Source organism: Lagenorhynchus albirostris, chromosome 8 (assembly GCF_949774975.1).
Source record: "Lagenorhynchus albirostris chromosome 8, mLagAlb1.1, whole genome shotgun sequence".
Classification (NCBI taxonomy): domain Eukaryota; kingdom Metazoa; phylum Chordata; class Mammalia; order Artiodactyla; family Delphinidae; genus Lagenorhynchus; species Lagenorhynchus albirostris.
Window position 1 is genome coordinate 10,639,051 of NC_083102.1, and position 20,717 is coordinate 10,659,767.

At 38.6% G+C, this 20,717-nt stretch overlaps 1 protein-coding gene across 4 annotated transcripts in view; it reads left to right on the forward strand.

Annotated features, from left to right (window-relative positions):
* TPK1 (thiamin pyrophosphokinase 1) overlaps positions 1 to 20,717 on the forward strand; it is a 334,974-nt gene that overhangs the window by 108,245 nt on the left and 206,012 nt on the right. For all 4 annotated transcript variants that reach the window (XM_060156462.1, XM_060156463.1, XM_060156460.1 and 1 more), the window contains one exon: positions 10,663 to 10,732. In XM_060156462.1, the coding sequence (XP_060012445.1) occupies positions 10,663 to 10,732 (70 nt within the window). The remainder of the gene's footprint in view (positions 1 to 10,662; positions 10,733 to 20,717) is intronic.

A 20,717-nucleotide genomic window follows, 5' to 3' on the forward strand; every position in this document is an offset into this window, starting at 1 on the left:
CCTCCCTATCCCACCCCTCTAGGTGGTCACAAAGCACCGAGCTGATGTCCCTGTGCTCTGCAGCTGCTTCCCACAAGCTATCTATTTTACATTTGGTAGTGTATATATGTCAATACTCCTCTCACTTTGCCCTAGCGTGCCCTTCCCCCCGACCTCCGTGTCCTCAAGTCCATTCTCTATGCCTGCATCTTTATTCCTGCCCTACCACTAGGTTCGTCAATACCATTTTTTTAAGATTCCATATATATGTGTTAGCATACGGTATTTGGTTTTCTCTTTCTGACTTACTTCACTCTGTACAACAGACTCTAGGTCCATCCACCTCACTACAAATAACTCAATTTTGTTCCTTCTAAGGCTGAGTAATATTCCGTTGTATCTATGTATATAAGAGGACACATCTTCTTTAACCATTCATCTGTCGATGGACATTTAGGTTGCTTCCGTGTCCTGGCTATTGCAAATAGTGCTGCAGGCGAGCATCGTGGTACATGTCTCTTTTTGAATTACGGTTTTCTCCAGGTATATGCCCAGTAGTGGGATTGCTGGGTCATATGGTAGTTCTGTTTTTAGTTTTTTAAGGAACCTCCGTACTGTTCTCCATAGTGGCTGTATCAATTTACATTCCCACCAACAGTGCAGGAGGGTTCCCTTTGGTCCAGACCCTCTCCAGCATTTATTGTTTGTAGATTTTTTGATGATGGCCATTCTGACCGGTGTGAGGTGATACCTCATTCCAGTTTTGATTTGCATTTCTGTAATGATTAGTGATGTTGAGCATCTTTTCACGCACCTCTTGGCCATCTGTATGTCCCCTTTGGTGAAATGTCGATTTAGGTCTTCCGCCCATTTTTTGATTGGGTTGTTTGTTTATTTTTTATATTGAGCTACATGAGCTGTTTGTATATTTTGGAGATTAATCCTTTGTCCGTTGATTTGTTTGCAAATATTTTCTCCCATACTGAGGGTTGTCTTTTCGTCTTGTTTTGATTTCTTTTGCTTTGCAAAATCTTTGAAGTTTAATTAGGTCCCATTTGTTTATTTTTGTTTTAATTTTCATTACTCTAGGAGGTGGGTCAAAATAGATCTTGCTGTGATTTATGTCAAAGAGTGTTTTTCCTATGTTTTCCTCTACGTTTTATAGTGTCTGGTCTTACATTTAGGTCTTTAATCCATTTGGAGTTTATTTTTGTGTATGCTGTTAGGTAGTGGTCTATGGAAGACAATTTAGCTGGGACATAAGTTGCTTTGTTAATTCACCTGACATTGGTAGCTAGGTGGAATGTAGTTTCTGGGTGATAATCTTGCTTTTAAATTGGAATTTTCGAGAATAGCGATGAGCAATCTGCCTTACAGCTGGATATGGTGGGACTCTGGGCAGCCTGCCGAGGTGTAAGTGGTCCTCTGGTTTGGGCATTGGGAGTGATTTTTGCTGAGTAGGGGATATTTGCCATTGTCTGTGGATATCTTTGGTTGTCACATCTCAGGTATGACTGGCATCTAGTGGGTAAGACCAAGGACACTGCTGAACATCCTACAGTGTACTGGATGACCCCTTACAGCAAAGGCCCAGATTGTGAATAGTAGCAAGGTTGAGCAACCCTGTATTTATAACCAACACCAACAAAGGTCTGTTATATGTTTCCTTATTCCCTGTGGATTGAGTAGGCATATTTGCCATCTTGTCCCTAAAGAATGGCCAGTCTTTAGTAGAAATTTAATGATTGAGAATGCACTCAGCCCTAATTATTCCTAACAACTCACATTAGGACAGACTTGCATATGCTATAGCTTAATTCACAAGACCCTGTTTTTCTGCGCTGCTTCCCTCTTGGCAGTTTTTACACATGATGAGCTTTACTCATCTTTAAGAAAATTTTCCCCGTGCCATTTTAGGATAGACAGGCAGTTTGATGTTTGGTTGTTTTTTTTTTTTTTTTTTTTTTGCGGTACGCGGGCCTCTCACTGCTGTGGCCTCTCCCGCTGCAGAGCACAGGCTCCGGACGCGCAGGCTCAGCGGCCATGGCTCACGGGCCCAGCCGCTCCGCGGCATGTGGGATCTTCCCGGACCAGGGCACGAACCCGTGTCCCCTGCATTGGCAGGTGGACTCTCAACCACTGCGCCACCGGGGAAGCCCTGATGTTTGGTTGTTTTTAAGATTTCTTAGTAATGAGGTATTTAGTGTCACTAAGTGTTAAGGTGGTACCTGATTGTAGACTTCATAAAGAGCATCAAAGATGACTAAATGTCACACTTTATCTCCATAGCACATAACTAGGAGAGGAGGAGGTGGAAGGTGGTAGAGAGAAGGGGTAATAGAATTTACACAGCAGCATATACCTAAAGGTAATAAAAATTTTTCGTTGCATGGCGTGAACTAGCCCATTGGGGCTAGCGCGGCACTGTGCATGTAGATGCTCAATATAAATACCATTTGCTTTTTATTTGAAATAAGGATAATTCTGTTACTGACTTAACTAAAATTTAAAGAGTATTCCACTCACGGTTTGTGGGATGTTACAAATAATGTGAGCTCTCTTAATAATTGCACATAAGTATACTGTAAATTAAACCTTTCGTCTAAAACTCTGAAAGAGTTATCTAAACAGCAATTAATTATGCATCTTGGTACTCCTGTGAGCAAAGTAAATTGTTGCTCTCTCTTTCAGAGAGCACATATTTCCACGAAAGGCTTTGAATGAAAGTTTTCCCCCATGAAATAACATCCCCATAGAGAAAGCATGCTAATCCGTCTGTTAACCATGTCCACGGACTGACTAATTTGGATCATAATCAAGGCTTTGCAGGTGAGAGTGTATACACATAATAAGCCAGCTACCTACAAAAATATATACCTCCTTTTAAGGCCTTGATGCAGTATAGGCTTGAGACATAATAAGGTCGTATTCTCCAACCAAGAGGAAGATTCTGTGTCTTTGAAGTAGAAATTAATATTTGGATTAGTTAAGGCTCCTTCAGTTTCAAATGACAGAGAACCCAACTCAAACTGGCCTGAGCCAAAGAAGGGCACTTGTTAGTGCATGTATAGGGTTGGCCAAAAAGTTCGTTCGGGTTTTCATAACATCTTATGGGAAAACCCGAACGAACTTTTTGGCCAACCCAATCATTAAAAAGGCTATTGCTAGGACTATGGGGACTCAAACGGTACTCTTGTCTCCTAGTTTTACCTTCCTGTATTGGCTCCATGCTCTGGGCTGTTATGATAGCCCATCATAGATCCAAGCTTACAGTCTCTCAGGTGGCAGGACAGCAGAAAAGGGAACCTGGGAAAGTCTCCCTAGGTTTCATTACCTTTGATTGGATCACATCTCTGTCTCTGAATCAGTGCCCTCAGGCAGGAGATGTAACAGCATGAACTGAGCCATGTGCCAAATCTTACGGGCTGCGAGTGCAAGAGCAGTGTTCCCTTGAAGAAAATTAGTTATGCAAAAAATGAAGCTTTGTCCTAACCCTGTCCTCTTCGGCAGGAGTACCACTGTAACCATTTCTTGTGCTTAAAATTGTGTAAATGTAAAAATCAATATCTTTCTTACTGTATATATAGTTAATAGTATCTTAGATGTATTTTTCCCTTGTTTTTATCGTTGACCAATATATTTAACACTCCCCACGCGTGAAGGTCTCCAAGGAAGATCCTGTAACTTCTCTTTTAAATCACAGAAATATCCTAAACAGACATTCTGTTTTTTATGAAGAATTTAAGAAATACTAAAAGTGAACACCTAAATGTGTTTAAGGATAATAGTTCATTAAAGGAAACCTTCCTTGAGTCCTTATATAAAATATATTTCTTATTAGGCTTCATGGTATGGTTGAAGTTTTAACATGGCAGAGAATACTTACAGGTCAATGTTTTTAAGCAAGGGATATTTCTGGAAGAATTAATTGATTTAGACCTTCTTGGCTGCCGTAAGTATAAAATATGAAGTACGGCTTTATATTAGCATTGTCCCTAGTGATGAAAATTGGTTAAAAACACTTATCTTCACTGAAAAATGGATTAAAGACTTAAATGTAAGACCTGAAAGTGTAAAACTCCTAGAAGGAAACATAGGGGAAAAGCTTCTGGACACCGGTCTTGGCAATGATTGTATAGACCTGATGTCAAAAACCAAACAAAGCAAAATTAGATAAATAGGGCCATATCAAACTAAAAAGCTTCTGGACAGCAGAGGAAATGAGCAGGAGTGAAAAGGCAATCTACAGAATGGGAGAAAATATTTGCAAGCCTTATATATAATAGAGGATTAATTTCCCAAAATGTAAGTATCTCCGACAACTCAGTGTCCAGAAAAAAAATCAAATAACCCAATTAAAAATTGGATAAGGAACTGAATAGACATTTCTTCAAAGAAGACCTGCAAATGGCCAACAGGTATATGAAAAGATGCTCAACGTTACTAATCATTAGGGAAATGCAAATCAAAACCATAATGAGATACCTCTTCAAACCTCTTAGTTTGGCTATTATCAAAAAAAAAAAAAAAAAAGCAGGTATTCGTGAGGAGGTGGAGAAACTCAAACCTTACTTTGCTGTTGGTAGGAATGCAAAACAGTGCAGCCGCTATGAGAAAGAGAATAAAAAGTTAAAATAGAGTTACCATATGACCCAGCAATCCCACTTCTGGCTGTTTATTCAAAAGAATTGAAGTTAGATGCTTAAAGATATAGCTGCACTTCCATGTTCACTGCAGCACTGTTCAAGATAACCAAGATCTGGAAATAACCTAAATGTCCATTGATGGATGAATGGAAACAGGGAATACACAGATAATGGAATATACAGATAATGGAATATTATTCAGCCTTAAAAAGGAAGGAAATCTAGCAATATGCAACAACATGGGAGAAACTGAAGGACATTATACAATATGAAAGAAGCCAGTCCCAGAAAAACAGATTACTTCATGATTCCCCTTATATGTGAAATTTAAAACAGTTAAAGTCAGGGAAGCAGAGGATAGAACAGTGGTGGCCATGGGCTCAGGGCAGGGGCAGATGGGGAGTTACTGTTCAACAGAAGTCAAGTTGCAGTTACGCTAGATGATTAAGTTCTAGAGATCTGCTGTACAGTGTTGTGCCTGTAGTTAATGGTACTGTATTATTCACTTAAATTTTAACAGGGCGGATCTCACGTTACGTGTTCTTACTGCAATAAAAATAAAACAAGACAAACCACCTAACCTCTGTAATGCCTGATAGTGAACTTCCTGATATCCGAGTAGTTGTGTCTGCCCTCACATGTTCAATAAGTGATTATCACTTCTTAATGAAGAATGTGATGTGTACTTGTTGGTAGACTATTTCTGAGGCTAGTCCAGAAGGTACCCCCCCCCTTTTTTTTTTCCAGCCACACTAGCTCATCTGGGTAGAAGAATAGAAGTTGGGAATTACGTGGTTTACTGTTGTTTCTAAAGCAGGGAGAGAATCCTGGCTTAAAGCAGTAATAGCCATAGACTAGATTGATTTCAGGTACACAAAGACTGATTGTATCTTTGGAGTACTAGGGAAGAAGGACCTGTGTTAGGAGTAAACAGGATCTGGCTAACTGGAGGTGTTTAGCTGTCCAGGAATTCTGTAAGACATCTTCTGCATAAGATTCTGGATCTTTGCTTTCCTCCAGATTAATGTAGGCACCTTCAACTCAATCCTGACCAAGTCTGTCAAAATATTTGATTTCTTCTCCTAATAATGGGATTGGATCTGAAATTATTCTTGTTACCTTATGTGTATTTTCCTTTTTAGTTATTATTACTGGTTTTAAAATTGTAATTACAATATCATTCATATTTCTTGTAAAAATATTTTTAGCAGCACACTGTTTAATGTAAGAGTGAAAAAGTGTCTTCCATGATCCCATGCCTATTCCTTATGAATAATCAAGGTTAAAGAGTTCATTGTGTGCAACACAGAAGTGGTCTTGGATTAGCAAACTAAGAAAACAATGATAGGCTTTACGCAACACTAAGTTTACTTAGCTTTAAGGAAGAGTTTCAAGACAGGTAATAAATAATGATTGTTAACAAAAATAGTGAACGTCTAGTTACTTCCCAGGAGTGACTTTCAAACATTCTGGTCACTCCTTGTTTGGTATGCTTCTGACCAGGAAGACATTGATTCTCGGGTCTCTTGAGCTGTTGTGCCTTGCTGTTTTTATGAGCTTCCTCAGGGTGTAGGTCTAGTGTCCTTTCTCCAGTGTGGGTGCATCTTCTTAATGCTGATCACTGATTACTTGGATAAGCATTCTTGACATAGTAACCTTGGTACAATTCTTAGTTTTATTGAATTAGGCATATTTCTGTGTATTCTCTGAGTTGTTGTTGCAAGGAAGATTTGACCTAAAGTTTTAAATAACATCTTATAAGAGATAACATATAAATACATATAAGAGCTACTTTTTTTTTAATGGTTCCTTACAAGGGCCTTGATATATTTTACCAATATTTAGGTGATGACCATTCAAGTTTGCTAACAGCTTTTTCAGGATTACATATGATATCACAGTGACTAGTGACTATCCTTGTACATACGCCCTTGTGAATTTGGGCAAGTTTTATAGAGGCTACATAGCATTTCTGGATCAAAGGACATACACATTGAAATTTTTATAAATCTGCCAAACTGTCTCTCAAAATTATAATTTTATCAACTGCATGTAAGAGAATATTCCCCATGCTACTTCCTTCTGGTTTTATCTTTGTTGTCTCTCTCCAGTTCCTGAAAAATTTTGTGAGCTTGGTAAAATATATATAATACTCTATTTTGCATTGGAGTCAGCACACTTGGGATTAGATCAGTCATAGTACTAACAAGTGGCTGATCCAGATAGGAATCAAAGTCCTTTATGTCTAGTGTTCTTTCAGTTGACTGACACTGAAAAATGTTTCTTTGATTTTACTTTATTTTTTCTTACATCTTAATACTTGGAACCAATATCGTAGTCTACTTTTCAGAAAGTCAAATCATTTCTGTCCAGCTTTATTCAACAGAAATTAATGAACTAACCAATTAACCTCTGATTGTGAGTGGAGCTCTTCATTATTTGTCAGTAACAGTAATTTATGCCAGGTTAAAAAAAAATTAGTTTCAGATGTATTTAGCATGCTTATTGGTAGTACCAATATATAAAGTTGATGTAGAGATTTTAATGTATTTTAGTCTTCAGCTGTTCATCAGCCTGATGCATAGTAAATAACTATTCAAGCATTGAAACTGTAGTATTTGATAAATCTGCAAAAATTTTGCTGTATGAGCCAATGACATTTTTACATTAAAGATAACTCATGCAGTAACTTCTTTTCATTAAAGCGTGGGACAATTTAAATGATGATGGAGTGAACACATTTTTGAGGCTGATTCGTGATTTATCAAAAATATCCTATTTGAGAGTGTCCTCTACTACTGATTTTTTTAGTTGGTCTCTTTCATTAATAGTCATTTGTTTACTCAGCTTTCAAATTGCTACCAATGAATTCATGCCAACATTATGTAATACATGCTTGAAATTTTGTTTTCCAAATGCAATTTTATTTAAGTACATGGAAAATATTTCATTAATAAGATTTAAAAGTGGTAGAGTATATCTCTTTTGTTAAGCTTTATTGACAACAAAACAAAATAGTTTTAGGGACAGACTGGAGCTTGTGTTTTCTTTCAGATGGATTGCACCACAATCCCAGCTTCTAGGTAATAAAAGAGTGGCCCACAGATTTCATCACGGTTATTTTAACTCTTTTAGCCATTTAAAACAGGAATAGATGTGGACAAATTTACTTCCTAAGACTTAGGTATTTCTCTTTTATTAAAACTGCTCTAAAAATACCAGTTTAAGTCTGGGTGTGAGAAATAACAGGCAGGAGAAAACAATTTTGGATTATCAAAGTAACACTGATTTTAGCTGAACTAGAGTTAATAATACACAGTTTTACAGATTTATCCACTGAAATTGCCTCCTGTCCCAGTCCTCCCATCATGTTTCATTGCTTCTGTCATAGCCCTCATCAGTGTCTACAGTGCAATGTATGTATGTGCTTCTCTTTCTCCTTCTTCCACAATAGTGTGAGTCTGGAGAACTAGTTCTTTCTGTTATTCATCTTTCTATTCTGTTTAGGGCCTGCCACGTGATAGGTATAAATGTTGAATTCAACTGATATTTGTAAAATAATATAGTGCGAAAACATGACAAGTCATTCTATTTGATAATCCTTTGCCACTACTTCTAGATTTTCATTTTACTTCAGTGAATCAATTTTACATAAAAAGATCTTACATAAAAAGATACAACAGACTTGTTAATTTTGTTTACAGAGAAATGTATTATATACTCTGAGGGTAATTACAGTTTACCATCTGTTTCTTTTTTTTTTTTTTTTGCGGTACACGGGCCTCTCACTGTTGTGGCCTCTCCCGTTGCGGAGCACAGGCTCCGGACACGCAGGCCCAGCGGCCATGGCTCATGGGCCCAGCCGCTCCGCGGCATGTGGGATCTTCCCGGACCGGGGCACGAACCCGTGTCCCCTGCATCGGCAGGCGGACTCTCAACCACTGCGCCACCAGGGAAGCCCCCATCTGTTTCTATTTATCAGTCTTTTCCATCTCCCTATTCATTTGTTCTACAGCATCTTTTGTATGTGAGATTATCTCTCCATTTAGCTTTTGATGTTTTTGAACTTTTAGTTTTGGGTATTAAGGAAATATGCAGAATATTTTGTGATCTTCTGCAGGTTATGTTTGTGGTATAATTTGAATTTGGGTCCCTTTCCTTAAAGGGAAATACGTGTTGTCGGTAATGGGTAAAATGAGATGTCCCTCTTAGATATCTTGTAAAAACTCTTATTTTTGTTTTGCACTTTTTAAGGACCTTAGGCTTTTCTTTTCTAGAAAAACAATGCTTTTTAGACTTTATTTTTATTCTAACAGGAATGGAGAAAGAGGACTAATGAATGCCTTAGTCTGTTGAATGCTTACTATGTTCCAGTATTGTGATGAGCACTATTATAATTATTAAGTCATTAATTGCTTAATACCTCTGTCAAAGGTGATACCATTACCATTTACAGTTGAAGAAGCTGAAGCAAAAAAGGGATTTCTTTTTTTTTTTCCCCACTTGGCCTCTGTTTTATTTCTGATATAATATAGGACAGAAAACTATTTCCCGTATATCATTGATTAGTGGAAAATTCTTTGGGACCTTTACTCACGCCAGTATGGTCAATTAACTATCTTTTCCAATATTCCACCTGTTATAAAACACCTAGAAATTTGGAGGTAGATTTTATAAACACTCTTTTAAATGTGTAGCTAAATTTGCAAAAAGGGAAGGTGATTTCATAAGTGCAATAAAATGAGAAAGTAGCTCAAAAAAATACAGTTGTCTCTCGGTATCCGTGGGAGATTGGTTCCAGGAACCCCTGAGATACCAAAATCTGCAGATGCTCAAGTCACTAATATAAAACGGTGCAATACAGGAATTCAGTCTCCTTCCACAGATTCAGCAGGGGACCAAATTTGAAACCTTTGGGTATGGAGGGCCGATTATAGTTTATTTCTTCTGAAACTGCTGGTGTCCAAGGTCTTTGCTGATTTTTATGACCTAATGATTGGTTTTAACAGCTATGTGGGGACAGAGGCAAGGCTTTGGTCTGTTCAGGGTGAGGAATTAGAATCTTAGACATCTCAGCATTCACTCTTATATTGCCCAGGATTAAAAAAAAAGTTTGATTTGAAACTATTAGGTAAAGGATATATTTTTTTAAAAAAAGGGATGAATTGATGCTAAGATACTGACCATTTCTAGGAAAATTAGAAATAGAGAAGTAACAACGACAAAAATAGTAGACAATGGACTAAGAAAATTTCAAGGAATGATTGACCAGCAGCACCAAATCCTAGGATGATACTAGGGGAAAAGCACGGTAAGCCAAGAGATAAAAAGGCCCAGTTAGAGAGGCAGCTGGGGCTCTTTTGCCTTATCTGATTATCTTAGTGCTTCCCAAGTTTCAGTCAATTTTGTACCAACTTCTCAATTTTTACAGTCATATATATCTAGATTATTAGTTACTTCATACTTTAAAATAAACTTATGATGTTATGCTTATTATTTATTTATTTTTATTTTTTTTTGTGGTACACGGGCCTCTCACTGTTGTGGCCTCTCCCGTTGCGGAGCACGGGCTCCGGACGTGCAGGCTCAGTGGCCATGGCTCACGGGCCCAGCTGCTCCGCGGCATGTGGGATTTTCCCGGACCGGGGCACAAACCTGTGTCCCCTGCATTGGCAGGCGGACTCTCAACCACTGCGCAACCAGAGAAGCCCTATGATTTATTTTTAAAAGAAATCTTCCATATCACAGTAAAATATGGAAACCCTTAATACCTGCCATAAATAGAAAATTTCTATAAAAATTAATAAAATAAGGGAGCAAGGGACTTGCCTGGTGGTCTCGCTTGTGTGTGTGATGTGTAGGATCGTTTTCAGTACCAGCAGTGTCACTGGCTGAATGTGAAATGATCCAAGGAGGGGAGCGTGAGTGTGTGTGTGTGCGTGTGTATGTCTGAGTGCCTTTTAACGTTCAGCCTTTGAAAGATACTGCTCTAAGCTTCCTATATTGAAATATTCTTTTGTTTTTTTTCTTTTTGAAGCTCTTTTAAGAGCCTGTGCTGATGGAGGTGCCAACCGCTTATATGACGTCACGGAAGGAGAGAGGGAAAGGTATGCTTTCTTTCAGCCAGTGTCTGTTATATTGACAGTTCTGCTGTCAATATAGTTCTGCTCTTGAGCTTGCTTTTTCTCTTCTTAGTAAATGGTGACTGTTCATTTTCCTTCAAATTCTTTTTACAGAAAACCACCTCAGGGAGAGAGCTGCTTAACCATGTTGTATTATTTCTTTGCTTTGAATGGTATCTGCAAGTAGAAATAGGCCAATCTTATTCTTACTGAAAATAAAAAAACATTCTACTATTTCACAGTCTCATGAAGTAGCATTATCAGATATCGATATTTGTGAGGACTTTGAACATTGACTAAAATAATGGTAATTTGAGTTTTTATTCAAACAGTTTAAAGGAATACAAACTGATCTCATATAAAAGATATATACTGCTGTAGAAGGTTCAAGATGTTTATATTAGCATCGAGTAAAACTCAGTGTAATTTAACTTACTTCTGAGTTATGCATACATATATTTTAAAGAGAGAAATAATTAATTTCTTAATGATTTGTTATCTGTGCTCTCTGGTTTTCCTGATCTTTGCATGGTGAGCTATTTTTAGATGTGAGAATACATTTGATGAAAGCACAGTTTAAATCTAGCTCATTGCCAGCATGTGTATAGTTCATCCTCTTGGCAAACACAAGAATTTATAGTCTAGATATAAGTAGACTAGCTATGAAATTTAGTTCTACTTCTACCGTATGTGTTATTAAATGTACTGAAATATTTGTAGTTTGAGAAATCACCTCCTTGCTGCAAAAAATAAAAATATTTGATGCAGCATACTGTAGCTGTGAGTTTAAATACATGTATTTTGAAATGATGTAAAATACATCTTTATGGCATCAAAATTTTTACTTCACGTTTTTAATATTGGAGCTGTTATTTTGAAAGCAGCTGGTTGCCCATAGGAGGAAGGCATGAGATTGGGCATGTCTGGATGCATTATCAAAGAATATAGCCACAGTGACAGCTAGGAAGACAATTTAAATTCTTAACATTTTGTGCGTCTTTATTTTATTTTATTTTATTTTTTTAAAATTCTTTTTTGCGGTACGCAGGCCTCTCACTGCTGTGGCCTCTGCCGCTGCGGAGCACAGGCTCCGGACGCGCAGGCTTAGCGGCCATGGCTCACGGGCCCAGCCGCTCCGCGGCATGTGGGATCTTCCTGGACCGGGGCACGAACCCGTGTCCCCTGCATCGGCAGGCGGACTCTCAACCACTGTGCCACCAGGGAAGCCCCTGTGCGTCTTTATTTTTAAACTTTATGGATTCCTCAGACTGTATTCTTGAAGACTTGACATGGACAGTGTGTGAAAAAATACTCAAGTATGTGTATAGAAGTGTCTGGGCCAGTTGCTTCAGAGAGGAGCATAATGGCCATGTGGGCAAGATATGAATTGGGGGCTGTTTGTTTCATGCCTGTAGGCTGCTTAGTGACCAGCAATCTGGTACTGAGTGCTTTTTCTCTTTGTGATGGGTGTAGCTCATGAACAGAATTATATGAACCAGAGCTGTGAAAGGGTATTAACACAGTACTTCCCAACTCTTCCTTGATCATAAGAACCATCTAGAACGCCTATGAAAAAGTAGATTTCTGTACTGATTAATTTTATTGGATTGGGCTGGCCACTAGTGAGAAATACAACATCCAACATGTTTACTCGCATCTGAAAGTAGTGTACATTGCCGGATCTGGGAATGGGTGCCATTATTTTTGCCCAGATTTCGAAATAATCATTTCTTATATTTCTGAACACATTTATGAGTAATGTTACGGAAATCTTCCAAGAAGATTTATATGATTTATCTAGCATCCATTTGTCCATATATGAAGATGTTTAAGAAGAAAGTGTATTTGTTGTTGATTTTCGAGTTGTAATAACATTGTTTGCCGTGATGCATAGTCTGATGCTTAGGGACGTGGCTGGCTGGGGTGGAGATAGAGTCCCTAATAGGGAGATGAGTGAAGCTAACTGCTTCATGTGGGAATTAAAGTCTTGGAATAAATCTCATTAAATCCAAACCCTACCCAGTTAAACTAATTGGACATAGGTAACTAAACATTGTTCCTATTAACTGTATTTTTAACAGAAAGGCTTTACAATGGAAATGGAAAAAATATTCATGAGTTTTGAAAAGCCAACTTAGGGTTGTGGACCACTGCTTCACTTGTTCTTATTTTTTTATTTATTCAGTGTGCTAATCTACAATGTAATACCTTATAATTATGCAATAAAACATGAATATGTAGAGAATCATCTCCAGTTGAAGAGAAAGTGAGATCTTTACACATTAGGAATGGAAAGAAGGAAGGCTGATGTAGACAGTAACAGAGGAGCAGGGTTTGCCAAGGGATAGCGCTGAAGCAAAATTCAGTGGTGACCTTACGTCTGATCATGTACGGAATGCATTCAGTCTTCTACATCTTTCACAAATGTTTGTCTTTTTTTTTTTTACAAATGTTTGTCTTTGTTTCTACTTTGAAAGTCACCTCTCTCCATTTACCAGGTGTTGTTTTTTTTTTTTTAATAAAGAAGCCCTTAATGTTTTTATTTATTGTGAAAACAGTTCATGGTGATCTGAGTATATGCTAGTGAGTCGGGAGAAACAAAAAGAAAAAAATAAAATTATCTGTTATTGGGACTTCTTTTGTGGTACAGTGGTTAACAATCCGCCTGCCAATGTAGGGGACATGGGTTCAATCCCTGGTCCAGGAAGATCCCACATGTCATGGAGCAACTAAACCCGTGCGCCACAACTACTGAGGTTGTGTGCTGCAACTCCTGAAGCCCAAGCACCCTAGATCCCATGCTCTGCAACAAGAGAAGCCACCGCAATGAGAAGCCTGCACACTGAAATGAAGAGTAGCCCCTGCTTGCTGCAACTAGAGAAAGCCTGTGCGTAGCAACAAAGACCCAGTGCAGCCAAAAAAAAAAAAATTATTTTTTCCTAAGTAGCAAAGAGTTGCATTGAGTTCTGCCATTTGGAGTTCAGAAAATATGACTAATTTTTCTTGCTCAAGTGAATGTAAGCTCAATGAATGTAAAGTCCCTTGTGCCTAGAAAATTAGATTCTCAGAAAATATTTGTTAATAAGTATTTGATTACAGTTACTCTGTTCTCTCTCACCATGAGGTTTTGAGTGACTTTGATGACCTGTGTATTTTCAGTAACTAGATTACCTCTGCTCTGAGAGCTGATAGGTTCTGATTCGGGTGTGTGTTCAGTCTGTACATGAAACTGAGGCAGGGTGAAGACCCAGTCAAGGAGACATAGAATGGGCACCGCCAGTGATATTTGGATGCTAGCTGTGGTTGTGGACTTGAGATTAAAGAGGAAGACAGTTTATGAAGACTCTTTGTACTGTACTCCTGTACTCTTAACTGACTGTTTTCCTAACCCCAGATGTCTGTTTTTGGAAATGTGGGGTAGTAAGTTTGGGTGTCAGATGTGTGGGCTAATACCCCCAATTCTACAGCTCCAGCCTGATACTGACTCAAGTCTCATGTTTATATTCTGGTAGTGGTCTGTGATGAAAAAGTCCATTGGTGGGCTCGCAACATCTGCCTCCTGTCTTCTCCCAAGTAGGTAAAACCCACCGTTGGTCAGAACCAGGATGGAGAAGCCTGGCCCCATGATCAGAATAATCACAGGATACAGAGATGAGGGTGAAAAAATAGAAGAGAAGCAAGGTAGGATTTGCTAGGAAGATTTTACAGAGCAGATTTTTTTCTTGCTCATCACTGATAGGCATTGGAGGTTTGTTTTGTTTTTCTAGCGATGATTTTATTGACACTGTATTAGATCAGAAAAGTGTAAACTGTCCACAGCAAAGAATATTGCGCGATTGTTATTTGCTTGTACTAGGTAAATAAAAGTGATGATGGGAAGGGTTATGCACTCCCCGCCCTGCCCCCAACCACCATTGCTCTCCTCCCTCACCCAAGTTAGTCCTTTTTCTGCATCTTTAACAGATACTGTAAGAGAAGGACAGTTGTTACTCTAGTCAGTTTTTAACCAGGGTCCGGAAAGTTGTCAACTCTGAGAGTAATTACCAATGTTTTCCACCATAATGAATATTAGAACACAAACATAGAGAGAAGTGCACAAGTGATAACGATACAGCTCAATGAATTTTCTCAAAGGGGAGCACAGCAGTGTGAACAGTACTGAGATCAATAAGTAGAGTATCATCCCAGTGTTGCCGGAGCCTTCTCCTCCTCCCTGCCGTCGCCAGCCCCCCTCACAGGAAACTACTCTCTGACCTAATTAATGTTACTTTGGGGCTTCATAAAATAGAATCATAATATATTGAATTTGGAGTGGATGGACATTTTTTGGGATAAAGACTCCATAGCTGGGCTTCCCTGGTGGCGCAGTGGTTGAGAGTCCGCCTGCCGATGCAGGGGACACGGGTTCCTGCCCCGGTCTGGGAAGATCCCACATGCCGCGGAGCGGCTGGGCCCGTGAGCCATGGCCGCTGAGCCTGCGCGTCCGGAGCCTGTGCTCCGCAACGAGAGAGGCCACAACAGTGAGAGGACTGCATACCGCAAAAAAATAAAAAGACTCCATAGCTCTCTGAATCTGAAAAAAAGATTAAGAAACATTGCTGGAGGTTCTTACGGGAGGATTATAGTCACACTAATTATGGTTAAGAGATGAAGGAAGTAATGGAACCAAGTAGAAGAGAATAAGAATTGTACAGAAACAGTCACAAAATCGATCACACAACATAAGTAATGTGACAATATGGGAGAAATAATTTATACTGATCATTTAAGAAAATAATGCCTTTTAAGGTAGGTAAGCATTTTTAAACCCTGTTCCGTTAGACTCTAGTTAAGGTAAACTGAGTAGAAAAAAGAGAAAGCTTTGGAATGAGATATAGTCTCTCTAGAATAACCCAATGGCAGAAATGAGAATGTAGCATTTAACTTGTGATTCATTCATTCATTCATTCATTCAAGCATCCATCGAATACCTTTTACAGTTAGGTATTTTGATGGTTACTGTGAATATATAAATAAATAAAAGATAGTTCCTGCCCCCAAGAAACTTACAGTATAATAGAAGTAAAGAGGAAATTAGCATTCGGTGTGGTAGACTATAAAACACATAATGCAAAAGCTCTAGTTCTGTGTGATAGGTTCTATGACAAAGGAAAGCATGGGTGTGGACCATTAAACTAGAATGGGGGTGTTAGAAAATATTCTGAGGATCCTAATGGAGTGTAAAAGGTTAGGGCCCCAGAGTGTGCTGTGTGTCTGTGTGTCTATGTGTCTGTGTGTCTCTGTGTGTGTGTGTGTGTGTGTGTGTGTGTGTGTGTGTCTGTGTGAGAGAGAGCTTACTGTGGCGAGGTGGCGTGTTTCTCCTTTGTCTCCTGGATAAACTCTAAACTCATTACGGTGAGAATCAGGGTGTGTGGCGTTTGCTGCTGTTGTCAGCCGTGCCTTGTCTTCTCCCAGGTCCTTTCTCCTCACTGCCTGTGCCCAGGGCCCTTTCTCAGGCTGATCTGCAGCTTGATCACATTGGTACCACCCATAATCCATTCTGATTGTCTGGCAGTCCATTCTGATTGGTCAGAGCTTCTAGATCCTTTGCTGTACTGATGTTCAGATGGTTTTAGTAGCATATGCTAGTGTTTTTTTGTTTTGTTTTTTGTAGTAAAACTCTCCATGCAGCTGTGCTCAATAAAATGCTGTCTGTCCCATGAGGACACCCTCTCCTTCCAGCCCGATGGGACTTGGACGTCTCTTATATCTTGTAATACTTTTAAATTTACAATGTTATATTCACATTTTACCTTGATTTAGAGCTGTAAAGACGTATATCTTTAACTAGGTTGTAAATTTCTAGTGATCTATTGTCCTTTAACTTTGCATAATACTTTGTAATTATTTACCTTCTCATTTTACCTTGTGATTTAGCTGCGTGTAGATGTATCTTATTTCTCTCATTAGGTGGTGAACTCCTGGGAGGCAGTGATCATAATTAATCTTTATGTGCCTTATAATATCCAGTACACTAATGAGCATCTAAGAATTTATTGAATTAATGATTTTTCTTTGATATCTTGGCAGAAATGTCACAAAGACGAAGCTTTTTTTTTTTTTTACAGCCAGGGGTTTCTAAGATACAGTATCAGGTACTAGAAGTATCTTGATGCTAGAGAAGAAACTTCAGGGATATATATAAATATATTTTAATATTATTAGCATGTATAAACCATAAATGTCTTGTATCTAAAAAGACTATCCATTTTTTGTCTGAAATCATGAGTAGTAATATGTCCCACTTATTTCCAGAATGTCTTACATTACACTGTATTCTTTTTTTATGTAACATTTTATTTTTTTAACATCTTTATTGAAGTATAATTGCTTTACATTGTTGTGTTAGTTTCTACTGTATAACAAAGTGAATAAGCTCTATGTGCACATATATCCCCATATCCCTTCCCTCTTGCGTCTCCCTCCCATTCTTCCTATCCCACCCCTCTAGGTGGTCACAAAGCACCGAGCTGATCTCCCTGTGCTATGCGGCTGCTTCCCACTAGCTATCTGTTTTATGTTTGTACATTGTATTCTAATTCCTTCTTAAATGACTCTTTTATCATGAAACTAAGGTCCTTACCTTTGAATTTATTGGCATTTTGATGCTAAATGTGAGAAGTTTTCTTTTTAAATTGTGATTCTGTGGGACTTTGAGAATCTGAAACTCACAGCATAGTAGTCTGAGAAAGGGATATGAATTTTGGTGTCATTAGTGTGTAGGAATTTGAAATGGGGGGACTGTTGTTTTTAGATTAGTTTTCTCACAGTAATTGATGAATATAGCATCCTGACTGGGAAGTCCTAAAGATTAATTTTTATATAAACAATGTTCTAGTTGAGCTTAGTTAGTTAGGAGTTGGTCTTCTCTTTCATTTAAAAGATTAACACCCAACAAAAATTCCCTGAATTCATACAAATGACCATTCAGTTAAACATGAATTAATAAGGGGTAGGATGAGGATGACCTGGGTGCTTAAATAGAAAAACAAGATTCATTCTTGATTTCTTATGCCTCTCCATTAATTTTCTCACAGTTAAGATTTCAGACTTTCTAGCTTTATATATTCTTGCAACTTTCTCATCACAGATTAGTGCTGTTAGGACCCAAACCAAACTTGGGTCCACTTGCCCGCCATGCAGCAAAGCCAAACTGCTGACACGAGGTTGTGGTGAACAAAAGTACAGTGTTTATTGAGGGTGCCAAGCAAGGAGAATGGATAGCTCATGCTAAAAAGACTTGAACTCCCCGATGGCTTTCAGGGAAGGGTTTTTAAAGTCGACCCTTGGGATGAGGGCTACACAGGCATGACTTGCTTCTGATTGGTTGGTGGTGAGGTAATAGGATGATATCTCAGGAATCTTAATCATCAACCTTCTGGTTCCAACCAACCTGGGGTCCATTGCTTGTGGTCAGCAAGTAGTCACCATCCTCCACCTGGGTTGGCAGAAGTCTTATTTCCTGTAGAACAACTCAAAGATTTGCATCAGGTTGTTATGGGTATGCCTTGAGGAGGAACTAGGACTCTTTTATAGCTACACTATTGTTTCTTGACTACTTTTCCTTTGTTTCTGCATTGCCTCACTTTGCTAATTAGTTACCACTTTGGAACTCAGGGAAAGCCTCGGAGACTACAGCCGAGTAGTCTACAAACAAGAAACGGGGGACACGGAGGGGCTTTAGTACCTGGGAGGGCCCTGCAGGGTCCTGCTCAATTTCAGTCCCCACTTTTCTTTGATACTCCTCAATCCTGAGGGGAAAAGGGGTGGGACAAGAAAGGGAATCAAGTTTTGGATAGAGAGGTTAATCATAAACTGAGCAGAGAAACTGGGTTTTAGGGGAACCCGGTTTTAGTACCACTTTTCAGAGTGACCGAGTGGGAATAAAGGATGATTGTAACTCTGTCTCTAAAGCTAACTTTGCCCCAGCTAAACCACTTTCAAAGTATAATTTAAATAACTGAATCAAGTGGAAGCCTAGCTCTTCTTACAAATTAGCTTCTAAAGCCTTTATCAATATAATTAAACCAGGCATCTGGAAGCAAGTTATCTGATACACCCATGAAGGAATCAATGACTTGTCTGTCTACATATGAGTAACTTTAACAATTTGTGCTCTCAGTCCCTTTCTTTGCAGGCAGGTAGCCATGGTATCTAGAATGGGAATTCTGTAGTGAGAGTATGCATGGACTTATTGGTTAGGTCAGCATTCGGAATCCTGTGACTTCATTACTGTGAGACGTTTTGCAAGTAATTTCACCTCCTTGGGTTGTAGTTTATTGAAAAGTGACATTTTAGGGAGAGATCTATCTTCTGGATTATTCCGAGAACTTTTTTTTTTTAGTTTTTGAATTTTATTTTACTTTTTTTTTTATACAGCAGGTTCTTATTAGTCATCAGTTTTATACACAGCAGTGTATACATGTCAATCCCAATCGCCCAATTCATCACACCACCGTCCCCTCCCCCCCCCCCCACCGTGGCTTTCCCCATTGGTGTCCATACATTTGTTCTCTCCATCTGTGTCTCAACTTCAGCCCTGCAAACCGGTTCATCTGTACCATTCCTCTAGGTTCCACATACCTGCATTAATATACGATATTTGTTTTTCTCTTTCTGACTTACTTCACTCTGTATGACAGTCTCTAGATCCATCCATGTCTCAACAAATGACCCAATTTCGTTCCTTTTTATGGCTAATATTGTATATATTTACCACAACTTCTTTATCCATTCATCTGTCAATGGGCATTTAGGTTGCTTCCATCACCTGGCTATTGTAAATAGTGCTGCAGTGAACATTGAGGTGCATGTGTGTTTTTGAATTATGGTTTTCTCTGGGTATATACCCAGTAGTGGGATTGCTGGATCATATGGTAATTTTATTTTTAGTTTTTTAAGGAACCTCCATACTGTTCTCCATAGTGGCTGTATCAATTTACATTCCCACCAACAGTGCAAGAGGGTTCCCTTTTGTCCACACCCTCTCCAGCATTTGTTGTTTGTAGATTTTCTGATGATGCCCATTCTAACTGGTGTGAGGTGATACCTCATTGTAGTTTTGATTTGCATTTCTCTAATAATTAGTGATGTTGAGCAGCTTTTCATGTGCTTCTTGGCCATCTGTATGTCTTCTTTGCAGAAATGTCTGTTTAGGTCTTCTGCCCATTTTTGGATTGGGTTGTTTCTTTCTTTAATATTGAGCTGCATGAGCTGTTTGTATATTTTGGAGTTTAATCCATTGTCCGTTGATTTGTTTGCAAATATTTTCTTCCATTCTGAGGGTTGTCTTTTTGTCTAGTTTGTAGTTTACTTTGCTGTGCAGAAGCTTTTAAGTTTCATTAGGTCCCATTTGTTTATTTTTGTTTTTATTTCCATTACTCTAGGAGGTGGATCAAAAAAGATCTTACTGTGATTTATGTCAAAGAGTGTTCTTCCTATGTTTTCCTCTAAGAGTTTTATAGTGTCTGGTCTTACATTTAGGTCTCTAATCCATTTTGAATTTATTTTTGTGTATGGTGTTCAGGAGTGTTCTAATTTCATTCTTTTACATTTATCTGTCCAGTTTTCCCAGCACGACTTATTGAAGAGACTGTCTTTTCTCTACTGTATATCCTCGCCTCCTTTGTCATAGATTAGTTGACCATAGGTGCATGGGTTTATCTCTGGGCTTTCTATCTTGTTCCATTGCTCTGTGTTTCCCTAGTCAGGGAGTCTGATTCCTCCAGCTCCGTTTTTTTCCCTCAAGACTGCTTTGGCTATTTGGGGTCTTTTATGTCTCCATACAGGTTTTAAGATTTTTTGTTCTAGTTCCGTAAAAAATGCCATTGTTAATTTGATAAGGATTGCATTGAATCTGTAGATTGCTTTGGGCAGTATAGTCATTTTCACAGTGTTGATTCTTCGAATCCAAGAACATGGTATATCTCTC